The sequence below is a fragment of the Oncorhynchus tshawytscha genome, linkage group LG22 (genome assembly GCF_018296145.1).
Source record: "Oncorhynchus tshawytscha isolate Ot180627B linkage group LG22, Otsh_v2.0, whole genome shotgun sequence".
Classification (NCBI taxonomy): domain Eukaryota; kingdom Metazoa; phylum Chordata; class Actinopteri; order Salmoniformes; family Salmonidae; genus Oncorhynchus; species Oncorhynchus tshawytscha.
This window is the reverse complement of record NC_056450.1, coordinates 27,802,004-27,814,604: the sequence shown is the minus strand read 5'-3', so window position 1 is coordinate 27,814,604 and position 12,601 is coordinate 27,802,004. Positions and strand designations below refer to the sequence as shown.

The following is a 12,601-nucleotide window of genomic DNA, read 5'->3' as shown; positions in this document are numbered from 1 at the left end:
CCAGGAGCTCTGCAATGCGTCGTGCCTAAGAACAGCCCATAGCCATGGTATATATATTTTTTTGCCTTAACCTCCCTTATCTCACCTCATTTGCTCACATCGTATATAGACTTATTTTTCTACTGTATTTTGACTGTATGTTTGTTTTACTCCATGTGTAACTCTGTGTTGTTGTATGTGTCGAACTGCTTGGCCAGGTCGCAATTGTAAATGAGAACTTGTTCTCAACTTGCCTACCTGGTTAAATAAAGGTGAAATAAAAAAATACCGTACCTTATTGCTTAAATATAGAACGCCTTTATAGAACATTACTATTCGCTTTCAACCGTTCCATTCACATAAAGGAGATAATTCAAGACCACAACATTATCACCAAGGATACAGCAGAACCCTGGGTTAAACCCTGCACATAGTATTCCATGGAAACACCGTAACTCTAGAACCACATAAAAACTTCCATACCAATTTCCATAATGTTCCATGGATGGAAATGTTTATCTGGTCCCTCTCCACTGGAGCCAATCAGGCTGTATTAGAATACAGACCCGTTGTGGGGTAACCCGCAGGTCTTACCTGTCACTACTCAAGCTCTTGTTTGAGGCCCACATCAAAAGTGTGACCAAATCTTTTCATCTTCAGAACATTGCCAGGTTAAGTCTTATGCTGTCACAGCCTGCAGCTGAGTGACTCATCCACACCTTTATCTCCTCCTGTCTGGACTATTGTAATGCCCTTTTTGTTGGCACATCTGCTAGGTGTCTAAACAGGCTACAATATGTCCAGAACTGTGCTGCATGTGTCCTCACCCACACCTCCCCCGTGAGCACATCACGCCAGCGCTGTTCAGCCTCCACTGGCTCCCCATGAGCCTATGCTTTGACTTTAAAATCCTGGATCACACCTACCAAGCTATTCACAACTCTGGACCCAAGTACCTGTCTGATCTCATGCTACCCTCCTGCCCCACACGCACCCTTCACTCCTCCAGGTCTTGTTGTGTCCTGTATATATATATATTTACAACTTTTTTCACATACATTTTATTTTTATTTTCCATCAACTCATCTTCAAAACACTCTCCTGCAACCCGCCTCACCAATTTATATTTATAAAAAAGTATTATTTACCTCAAATCTGTAATCCTCCAAGAAGCTAGCCTGAAACTAGCCAGAAGCTAATCCAGAAGCTAACCAGAAGCTAGTTCAGAAGCTAGTTAGCTTCTTTACTGGCAAATCGTTAGTATTCAGCTAACCACGGTTTGTAGTCATCAGCTATCCTTTAGCTCGAATCTATCGCCAGTTCTGTACGGCGCAGCACGGCTCAGAACGGAACATACCGGACCAATTTTTCTCTCCATGTCCCTGGATTTCGACTGCTCTCTGGACATTCATACCCGGATCTCACAGCTAGCTAGCTGCTATCCATTATTTATATTTCTACTTTGCACATTATTCCATTGCAAAACTACCATTCCAGTGTTTTACTTGCTATATTGTATTTACTTTGCCACCATGGCCTTTTTTGCCTTTACCTCCCTTCTCACCTCATTTGCTCACATTGTATATAGACTTGTTTATACTGTATTATTGACTGTATGTTTGTTTTACTCCATGTGTAACTCTGTGTCGTTGTATCTGTCGAACTGCTTTGCTTTATCTTGGCCAGGTCGCAATTGTAAATGAGAACTTGTTCTCAACTTGCCTACCTGGTTAAATAAAGGTAAAATAAATAAAAATAAAATAAAAGACAAAAAACTATGGGTGGCAGGGCTTTCAGTTGTGTGTCTCCTCGTCTGCGGAACGCACTTCCAGTCACTGTCAGGGCTGCAGAGTCTCTGGGCTTGTTTAAGGAACAGCTAAAGACTGAGCTGTTCAGAAAATAACCTCTGTTAATTCAGTTCTACTGTCATCCGGATCTGACGACACTGTATATAGCTTTGATTGTTGTCTGTGTTCTGTGTTATGAATTATTACTATTACTACATACGTCTCACACACTCTCCCAAACACACACACGCTCCAGATCGCTCCAAACTCAGCGAATCAGATTTCACACCCAGTATGACCTCATCCTGCTTGCTCGTCCTTCATTGATTCCCTGAGCTGGTTGTTATGACTGCTAAATGTTTCCTCCTTGGAGGGAGTGGTGCTGACAAATCAAAACATGTCAGTGTGTCTGACAGCAGATTCACTCACTGAATAGACACACACACACCGGTGACCTCGCTGCGGCCATGGCTGTTGAGACAGGTGTCCGTTCGTGTGCTGAGAGGTCAAGGGTTCAGAGCTGTGAGCCAGAGGTACTTGTGCTGCTCTGGAGAGAGAGAGTTGAAGTCAGAACGTGTTCATTAATAATGTGGGTTAGGTAGGGGCACCTCATTAAGTGTAGTACATTTAGATGACCCACTCTGGACACGTCTCTTGGTTTAAGAGTAGAAGTTCAAGCTGCCTACTTTCTACCCAATCCTTCATCACTCTTTCATGTCTCTTTTGCGTCCTGGTTGGCTTCTCTCTCTCTCTCTCTCTCTCTCTCTCTCTCTCTCTCTCTCTCTCTATCGCATGCACGCACACACGCACGCACGCACGCACACACACACACACACACCGTCTTCACCAGGCTCAGTTGCTGATTATCCTGGTCCCTCTCTCTGGGTAAATATCCAGAGACATTGCCCATGGAGTCAAAACATCCCCCACTGGAAGCTAAAATATTTCCTTTCTTGGCGGTGAAGGAATGTAGTACGAGGGTCAGTCAGTGCTGTGTCTTACAGCCTGGCTGCCTTACTGGCTGGCTGCCTTACAGCCTGGCTGCCTTACTGGCTGGCTGCCTTACAGCCTGGCTGCCTTACTTGCTGGCTGCCTTACAGCCTGGCTGCCTTACTGGCTGGCTGCCTTACTGAATTACTGCCTGGCTGCCTTACTGCTTCACTGCCTAGATGCCTTACTGCCTGGCTGTCCTACTGCCTTACAGCCTGGCTTGGTGGCTGGTTTTTACAGAGACAGGGTGGGCTCTGCACGGGATTAGACTGCATCAACAACACCAGTCACCTTTGACACAGCTACAGTGTCTACTGTAATAATACAGACTTGGATGGACTTCATTAGTTAGATTTCATATTTATCAACTTGATCCATCTTTATGAGCTCAGGGATCCTCATCAGAACCAGTCCTTCAGCCCAACCCAGCCATACCCAGCCATACCGTGCCATACCCAGCCTTGTCCCCGGCCCCATTTCTGGTTCTGCCCTTTCTCTGTGGTACCTGCCTCACATTTATAAAAGGTTTAGACCCTCTTCAGAGGATTTAGCTTCCTGTTAGTCAGCGACTAGACCCCTGTTTGGGTTGCCAGGTAACCAGGACCACTATAGGACCTGCCACCTGACTAAATATACTGCCCCCATGTGCCCAACAAGAGGATGGTGGAGGGATGGGCTTTGAACCATGTGGGGTTGAGGTAGGGGGGGTCATGATTCACCCTTTGTTTATTTCTGTGGGGAGTCATTAGATCATAGCCTGGTCCCAGGTCTGTATTGTCTGCTTTAGCCAACTCCTCTGACTGGCAGGGCCAAAGCACATAGAGACACAGCACATACAGGCCTTCCAAAATGTTCTCTGTGCGCCATCACTGTATGATTAATCCTACTGCTTCCCTCTGGTCCCAATACTGTATGATGACATGAGGCTTGATTACAGCTATGAGGTGATAAAACAAACATCCAGTCAGCTCGTTGATCCCCTCTGTGGTTAACTGCATCTGGAACAGGGGGCTTTGAAGTCCCCCTCCACTGGGTTTAGTCACCACTGTACAGTACTGAGTATAGACATTATTACTCCACTGGGTTTAGTCAACACTGTACAGTACTGAGCATAGACATGATTACTCCACTGAGTTTAGTCAACACTGTACAGTACTGAGTATAGACATTATTACTCCACTGGGTTTAGTCAACACTGTACAGTACTGAGCATAGACATTATTACTCCACTGGGTTTAGTCAACACTGTACAGTACTGAGTATAGACATTATTACTCCACTGGGTTTAGTCACCACTGTACAGTACTGAGCATAGACATTATTACTCCACTGGGTTTAGTCAACACTGTACAGTACTGAGCATAGACATTATTACTCTACTGGGTTTAGTCAACACTGTACAGTACTGAGCATAGACATTATTACTCCACTGGGTTTAGTCAACACTGTACAGTACTGAGCATAGACATTATTACTCCACTGGGTTTAGTCAACACTGTACAGTACTGAGCATAGACATTATTACTCCACTGGGTTTAGTCAACACTGTACAGTACTGAGCATAGACATTATTACTCTACTGGGTTTAGTCAACACTGTACAGTACTGAGCATAGACATTATTACTCCACTGGGTTTAGTCAACACTGTACAGTACTGAGCATAGACATTATTACTCCACTGGGTTTAGTCAACACTGTACAGTACTGAGTATAGACATTATTACTCCACTGGGTTCAGTCAACACTGTACAGTACTGAGCATAGACATTATTACTCCACTGGGTTTAGTCAACACTGTACAGTACTGAGCATAGACATGATTACTCCACTGAGTTTAGTCAACACTGTACAGTACTGAGTATAGACATTATTACTCCACTGGGTTTAGTCAACACTGTACAGTACTGAGCATAGACATTATTACTCCACTGGGTTTAGTCAACACTGTACAGTACTGAGCATAGACATTATTACTCCACTGGGTTTAGTCAACACTGTACAGTACTGAGCATAGACATTATTACTCCACTGGGTTTAGTCAACACTGTACAGTACTGAGTATAGACATTATTACTCCACTGGGTTTAGTCACCACTGTACAGTACTGAGCATAGACATTATTACTCCACTGGGTTTAGTCAACACTGTACAGTACTGAGCATAGACATTATTACTCTACTGGGTTTAGTCAACACTGTACAGTACTGAGCATAGACATTATTACTCCACTGGGTTTAGTCAACACTGTACAGTACTGAGCATAGACATTATTACTCCACTGGGTTTAGTCAACACTGTACAGTACTGAGCATAGACATTATTACTCCACTGGGTTTAGTCACCACTGTACAGTACTGAGTATAGACATTATTACTCCACTGGGACATTATTACTCCACTGGGCTTAGTTCAACACTGTACAGTACTGAGCATAGACATTATTACTCCACTGGGTTTAGTCAACACTGTACAGTACTGAGTATAGACATTATTACTCCACTGGGTTTAGTCAACACTGTACAGTACTGAGCATAGACATTATTACTCCACTGGGTTTAGTCAACACTGTACAGTACTGAGTATAGACATTATTACTCCACTGGGTTTAGTCACCACTGTACAGTACTGAGCATAGACATTATTACTCCACTGGGTTTAGTCAACACTGTACAGTACTGAGTATAGACATTATTACTCCACTGGGTTTAGTCACCACTGTACAGTACTGAGTATAGACATTATTACTCCACTGGGTTTAGTCAACACTGTACAGTACTGAGCATAGACATTATTACTCCACTGGGTTTAGTCACCACTGTACAGTACTGAGCATAGACATTATTACTCCACTGGGTTTAGTCAACACTGTACAGTACTGAGCATAGACATTATTACTCCACTGGGTTTAGTCAACACTGTACAGTACTGAGCATAGACATTATTACTCCACTGGGTTTAGTCAACACTGTACAGTACTGAGCATAGACATTATTACTCCACTGGGTTTAGTCACCACTGTACAGTACTGAGTATAGACATTATTACTCCACTGGGTTTAGTCAACACTGTACAGTACTGAGCATAGACATTATTACTCCACTGGGTTTAGTCACCACTGTACAGTACTGAGCATAGACATTATTACTCCACTGGGTTTAGTCAACACTGTACAGTACTGAGCATAGACATTATTACTCCACTGGGTTTAGTCAACACTGTACAGTACTGAGCATAGACATTATTACAAAACCTCTAAGGATCTCTATTTTATTGTCTGTTTAGCTTTGTTTAAAAAGTTGTGAAACACATCAGAGGGGGCACAGGGGCACGTGCCCTCTCAGATTTGTCCTGCTTCAAAATTAGTAAGTAATTACTAAATGTACTGAATATATGTTCCTTTCAGTCTTTTACGCAGATGTTAGAGAAGCATATATATATATATATATATATATTTTTTTTTATGACCACAGGAGGATACAGACAGCTCAAAAGGTATGCTTAGATATGCAGAAAAAAAATACATATTTTTAAAAAATAGAATTAAGCATAATGATTATGGCTAGATTGCAGGAAAAATGTGTTTCAAGTGTTGGAAAAATGCAAAAATTCTCGAACTTATGGACCACCCCCCAGCCATCCTCACATACTGGACTTTCTATCGTATCAGATTTTTGTGCTTCATGATGCCCCTGAAACTCTTGACAAAGAAAAAATCATGATCCACACAGTTGACACAGAAACATCCTTAAAGGCAGTTTCCAACAGGCTGTGATGTTCCAGTGGAGTTGGTGATGATTGTTAATGATGGTTCCTATTGAGCGTGTCCACTGTCTTCACAATGTTGTGTTCTATCTACAGGCTGGTGTGTGTTACTGGGCAGACCTTTGATCCCACAAATGATGTCGTCAGAGTTACCGTGAACCAGAATGCAATGGGGGTGTCCAAAGAGGTCTACTCATACTTGGTGAGTGTGTTCCTGTTGTCAATCCTCTATATTTTTCTCTATTTAATCTATTTAATGACTCTGTCTTCTCTGTTTCTCTCCCTCATACTTTCCCTCACTCCCCTTTTCTTTCTCTCTGTCTGTCTCTCTCTTGCTCTCTTTTTCTCTTTGTCTGTCTCTCTCTTGCTCTCTTTTTCTCTTCCTCTCATTCTCTCTGTCTCTCTCTCCCTCTCATTCTCTCTGTCTCTCTCTCCCTCTCATTCTCTCTGTCTCTCTCTCCCTCTCATTCTCTGTCTCTCTCTCCCTCTCATTCTCTGTCTCTCTCTCCCTCTCATTCTCTCTGTCTCTCTCTCCCTCTCATTCTCTCTGTCTCTCTCTTGCTCTCTTTTTCTCTCCCTCTCATTCTCTCTGTCTCTCTCTCTCCCTCATTCTCTCTGTCTCTCTCTTGCTCTCTTTTTCTCTCCCTTTCATTCTCTCTGTCTCTCTCTCCCTCTCATTCTCTCTGTCTCTCTCTTGCTCTCTTTTTCTCTCCCTCTCATTCTCTCTGTCTCTCTCTCCCTCTCATTCTTTCTCTCTCTCCCTCTCATTCTCTCTGTCTCTCTCTTGCTCTCTTTTTCTCTCCCTCTCATTCTCTCTGTCTCTCTCTCCCTCTCATTCTCTCTCTCTCTCTCCCTCTCATTCTCTCTGTCTCTCTCTTGCTCTCTTTTTCTCTCACTCTCATTCTCTCTGTCTCTCTCTCCCTCTCATTCTCTCTGTCTCTCTCTTGCTCTCTTTTTCTCTCCCTCTCATTCTCTCTGTCTCTCTCTCCCTCTCATTCTCTCTGTCTCTCTCTCCCTCTCATTCTCTCTGTCTCTCTCTCCCTCTCATTCTCTCTCTCTCTCCCACTCATTCTCTCTGTCTCTCTCTTGCTCTCTTTTTCTCTCCCTCTCATTCTCTCTGTCTCTCTCTCCCTCTCATTCTCTCTGTCTCTCTCTTGCTCTCTTTTTCTCTCCCTCTCATTCTCTCTGTCTCTCTCTCCCTCTCATTCTCTCTCTCTCTCTCCCTCTCATTCTCTCTGTCTCTCTCTTGCTCTCTTTTTCTCTCACTCTCATTCTCTCTGTCTCTCTCTCCCTCTCATTCTCTCTGTCTCTCTCTTGCTCTCTTTTTCTCTCCCTCTCATTCTCTCTGTCTCTCTCTCCCTCTCATTCTCTCTGTCTCTCTCTCCCTCTCATTCTCTCTGTCTCTCTCTCCCTCTCATTCTCTCTCTCTCTCTCCCTCTCATTCTCTCTGTCTCTCTCTTGCTCTCTTTTTCTCTCCCTCTCATTCTCTCTGTCTCTCTCTCCCTCTCATTCTCTCTCTCTCTCTCCCTCTCATTCTCTCTGTCTCTCTCTCCCTCTCATTCTCTCTGTCTCTCTCTCCCTCTCATTCTCTCTGTCTCTCTCTCCCTCTCATTCTCTCTCTCTCTCTCCCTCTCATTCTCTCTGTCTCTCTCTTGCTCTCTTTTTCTCTCCCTCTCATTCTCTCTGTCTCTCTCTCGCTCTCATTCTCTCTGTCTCTCTCTTGCTCTCTTTTTCTCTCCCTCTCATTCTCTCTGTCTCTCTCTCCCTCTCATTCTCTCTGTCTCTCTCTTGCTCTCTTTTTCTCTCCCTCTCATTCTCTCTGTCTCTCTCTCCCTCTCATTCTCTCTGTCTCTCTCTTGCTCTTTTTCTCTCCCTCTCATTCTCTCTGTCTCTCTCTCCCTCTCATTCTCTCTGTCTCTCTCTTGCTCTCTTTTTCTCTCTCTGTCTCTCTCTTGCTCTTTTTCTCTCCCTCTCATTCGCTCTGTCTCTCTCTCCCTCTCATTCTCTCTGTCTCTCTCTTGCTCTTTTTCTCTCCCTCTCATTCGCTCTGTCTCTCTCTCCCTCTCATTCTCTCTCTCTCACTCTCATTCTCTCTTCCTTCCTCCTTTTTACTCTCCTTACTCCCTGACCTGTCTTTACATTTTCTTCCTCCTACTTATTTATTTTCAGTATTTCTTTGCTCGTAGTCTGTCTCTTGCTCGTTAAATCCACAATCTTTCCATCCTTTCTTTTCCCTCGTCCCTCCATCTCTCCCCAGTCCCTGGTCCTTGTTCATACTGGGAAAGTGTTCCCAATGTGTCAGTTGAATGTTAGCAGATTTGTCTTCTGATATTCAGGAATGCATATGTGTGGGAATCTTCAAACATTCATCAGAACTGCAACTAAGCACTATTGCCATGCAGAACTCGGTGCCAGCAAAAACAAACATGGAGCTTGTTGAAATGTCCTCCTCTTTGAATTCATTACAAACCGAGGAGTCCGGCTGCTTCTTCTGCTGATTGACCTTGACCCACACAGTCTCCTATTGGATTAGGACTACACAGACTGGAAATACACAACTAAATCCTCTGTTTCTTTTTGCTTATGGACAAAGAGTTTATTTTTAATTCAACTGGGATGTTGGAAAATTTCAGTCACTTTTAAGAAAGGCTTCTGCTTGTGAGTCATGATCTCAGGGATAAATAACAGACTTGGAGACAAGAGGGTGTTGAACATGCAAAACAACAAATGTTTTTTAGGCTTGTGGGAACCTCTTGCGGTCCCCTACCACTTTTTGGGTTGCTTCTCCAGGGTGTGAGGGAAAGAAAGGGAGAAAATGGATGAAGGGGATTCTGAGGAAAAGGGATAACGGTTCGGATCCAAACGGAGACAGGATGGGCACCTCCTCTGCACCTCCTTCCTCTGCACCTCGGGCCGGAAACATCTGCCTCCACCACACACACACACACACACACACACACACACACACACACACACACACACACACACACACACACACACACACACACACACACACACACACACACACACACACACACACACAGACAATGGAAATCTCTGCTTGTTCACACACACACAGGAAGTGAATCCTGTCAGTGAGAATGAGAGGTCTTCCCTAGAGGCAAGGTTCACAGAGGGGAGAGAAGCTTCGGCAGTCTCCGGAATGCTGATGCTGTATAGCTGTATTGGGATATTTGTCTTAGCCCCAGGGACCTATCCTCCGTCTGTGTGTGTGTGTGTGTGTGTGTGTGTGTGTGTGCGTGTGTCTGTGTGTGTGTGTTTCAAGTTTTATATTGTCACATGCACCAGTAGAGTGAAATGCTTAGCTTGCAAGCCCTATCCAACAGTGCTGTATTCATTATTAAAATAGTAGAACTAATAAGAAAAAGGGATAAAGAAAAAACCCAGAAGAAATAAGAGACCTATATACAGGGTAAATGTACAACGTGTGTGTGTGTGTGTGTCGCAGGAGGTTGATGGCACCTTAATTGGGGACGATGGGCTCATGATAATGACTAGAGTGGAATAAGTGGAATGGTATCAAATACGTGTTTGATGCCATTCCATTTGCTCCGTTTCAGCCTTTATTATGAGCCATGCTCCCCTCAGCAGCCTCCACTGGTGTCAAATCAACTCAAATCAAATGTTATTGGTCACACACACGTGTTTAGCAGATGTTATTGCGATGTGTAGCAAAATGCTTGTGCTTCTAGCTCCGACAGTGCAGGAATATCTAACAAGTAATATCTAACAGTTTCACAACAAATACCCAAATTACACGTAAATCTAAGTGAGGAATGGATTAAGAATATATATACATATATGTCATAGCAGCATTGGAGTAAGATACAGTGACATAATATAGAGTACAGTATATACATATGAGATGGGTGATGCAATATTTACAAACAATTAAGGTGACTAAGATACCGTAGAATAGTATAGAGTACAGTTTATACATATGAGATGCGGGATGCAATATTTACAAACAATTAAAGTGACTAAGATACCGTAGAATAGTATAGAGTACAGTTTATACATATGAGATGAGTAATGCAATATTTACAAACAATGAAAGTGACTAAGATACCGTAGAATAGTATAGAGTACAGTTTATACAAATGAGATGAGTAATGCAAGATACGGGGACATTATTAAAGTGGCTAGTATAAAGTGGCCAGTGATTCCTAATCTATGTCTATAGGCAGCAGTCTCTGATGTGCTGTAAATGGCTGTTTAACAGTCAGTGGTGTAGTATAGAATACAATACAGTATATACATTTGAAATGGGTGATGCAATATGTAAACAGAATTTAGAAGTGACTAAGATACCGTAGAATAGTGTGGAGTGTGGTTTATACATATGAGATGAGTAATGCTAGATACGGAACATTATTCAAGTGGATAGTGATCCTTTTCCTTAAAGTGGCCAGTGATTCCTAATCTATATCTATAGGCAGCCGCCTCTGATGTGCTAGTGATGGCTATTTAGCAGTTTGATGGTCTTGAGATAGAAGCTGTTTTTCAGTCTCTCGGTCCCAGCATTGTACTGACCTCGCCTTCTGGTTGATAGTGGGATGAACAGGCAGTGGTGGTTGATGTCCTTGATGATCTTTTTGGCCTTCCTATGGCATTGGGTGGTGTAAGTGTCCAGGAGGGTGGAAAGTTTGCCCCCGGTAATGTGTTGGGCAGACCGCACCACCCTCTGGAGAGCTTTGCAGTTGTGGGCGGTGCAGTTTCCGTACCAGGCGGTGACACAGCTCGACAGGATGCTCTCAATTGTGTATCTGTAAACGTTTGTGAGGGTTTTAGGTGTTAAGCCAAATTTCTTCAGCCTCCTGAGGTTGAAGAGGCGTTGTTGCGCCTTCTTCACCACACTGTCTGTGTGGGTGGAACATTTCAGTTTGTCAGTGATGTGGACGCCGAGGAACTTGAAGCTTTCCACCTTCTCCACTGCGGTCCCATCGATGTGGATGGAGGAATGCTCCCTCTGCTATTTCCTGAAGTCCACGATCATCTCCATAGTTTTGTTGACATTGAGTGACACCACACTGACACCACACTCCCAGAGCCCTCACTTCCTCCCTGTAGGCTGTCTCATCGTTGTTTGTAATCAAGACTACTACTGTTGTGTCGTCTGCAAACTTGATGATTGAGTTGGAGGCGTGCTTGGCCATGCAGTCATGGTTGAACAGGGAGTACAGGAGGGGGCTTAGCACGCACACTTGTGAGGCCCCAGTATTGAGGATCAACAAATAGGTGTTGTTTCCTACCTTCACAAACCTGGGGGCGACCTGTCAGGAAGTCCAGGACCCAGTTGCACAGGAAGGGGTTCAGACCCAGGGCCTCAAGCTTGATGATGAGCTTGGAGGGTACTTTGGTGTTGAATGCTGAGCTATAGTCAATGAACAGCATTCTTACATAGGTATGCCTCTTGTCCAGATGGGACAGGGCAGTGTTCAGTGTGGTGACAATTGGATTGTCTGTGGATCTATTGGGGCGGTAAGCAAATTGAAGTGGGTCTAGGGAGTCAGGTAAGGTGGAGGTGATATGATCCTTGATTAGTCTCTCAAAACATTTCATGATGAGAGAGGTGAGTGTTACGGAGTGATAGTCATTTAGTTCAATTACCTTTGCTTTCTTAGGTACAGGGACAATGGTGGCCATCTTAAAGCATGTGGCAACAACAGACTGGGATAGGGAGAGATTGAATATATCTGTGAACACACCAGCCAGCTGGTCTGCACATGCTCTGAAGATGCGGCTAGGGATGCCATCTGGGCCGACAGCCTTGCGAGGGTTGAAATGCTTAAAAGTCTTACTCACACTGGAGAAGGAGAGCCCTGTATTTTCCTCAAAGCGAGTGAAGGTGTTCAGCCTGTCTGTGTGTGTGTTGCTGTATTACTATATGGCTGTACAGTGAAATATATCCTAGCTCCAGAAACCTGTCATATGTGGATGAGATGAACCCAAGACCTCAGTATAGAACAATACTAAATACTCCTCAAGGCTTCAGTGTCCTCAAGTTTTAAATATCAAACTTGAAATATGTTACAGTTTATTTAGCTAGAGCTGAGGAAACC

At 43.8% G+C, this 12,601-nt stretch overlaps 1 protein-coding gene across 1 annotated transcript in view; it reads left to right on the top strand.

Annotated features, from left to right (window-relative positions):
* LOC112222240 (plexin-D1-like) overlaps nucleotides 1-12,601 on the top strand; it is a 118,275-nt gene that overhangs the window by 56,477 nt on the left and 49,197 nt on the right. Inside the window, exon 14 of the mRNA XM_042304015.1 lies at nucleotides 6,615-6,720. Within this exon, the coding sequence (XP_042159949.1) occupies nucleotides 6,615-6,720 (106 nt within the window). The remainder of the gene's footprint in view (nucleotides 1-6,614; nucleotides 6,721-12,601) is intronic.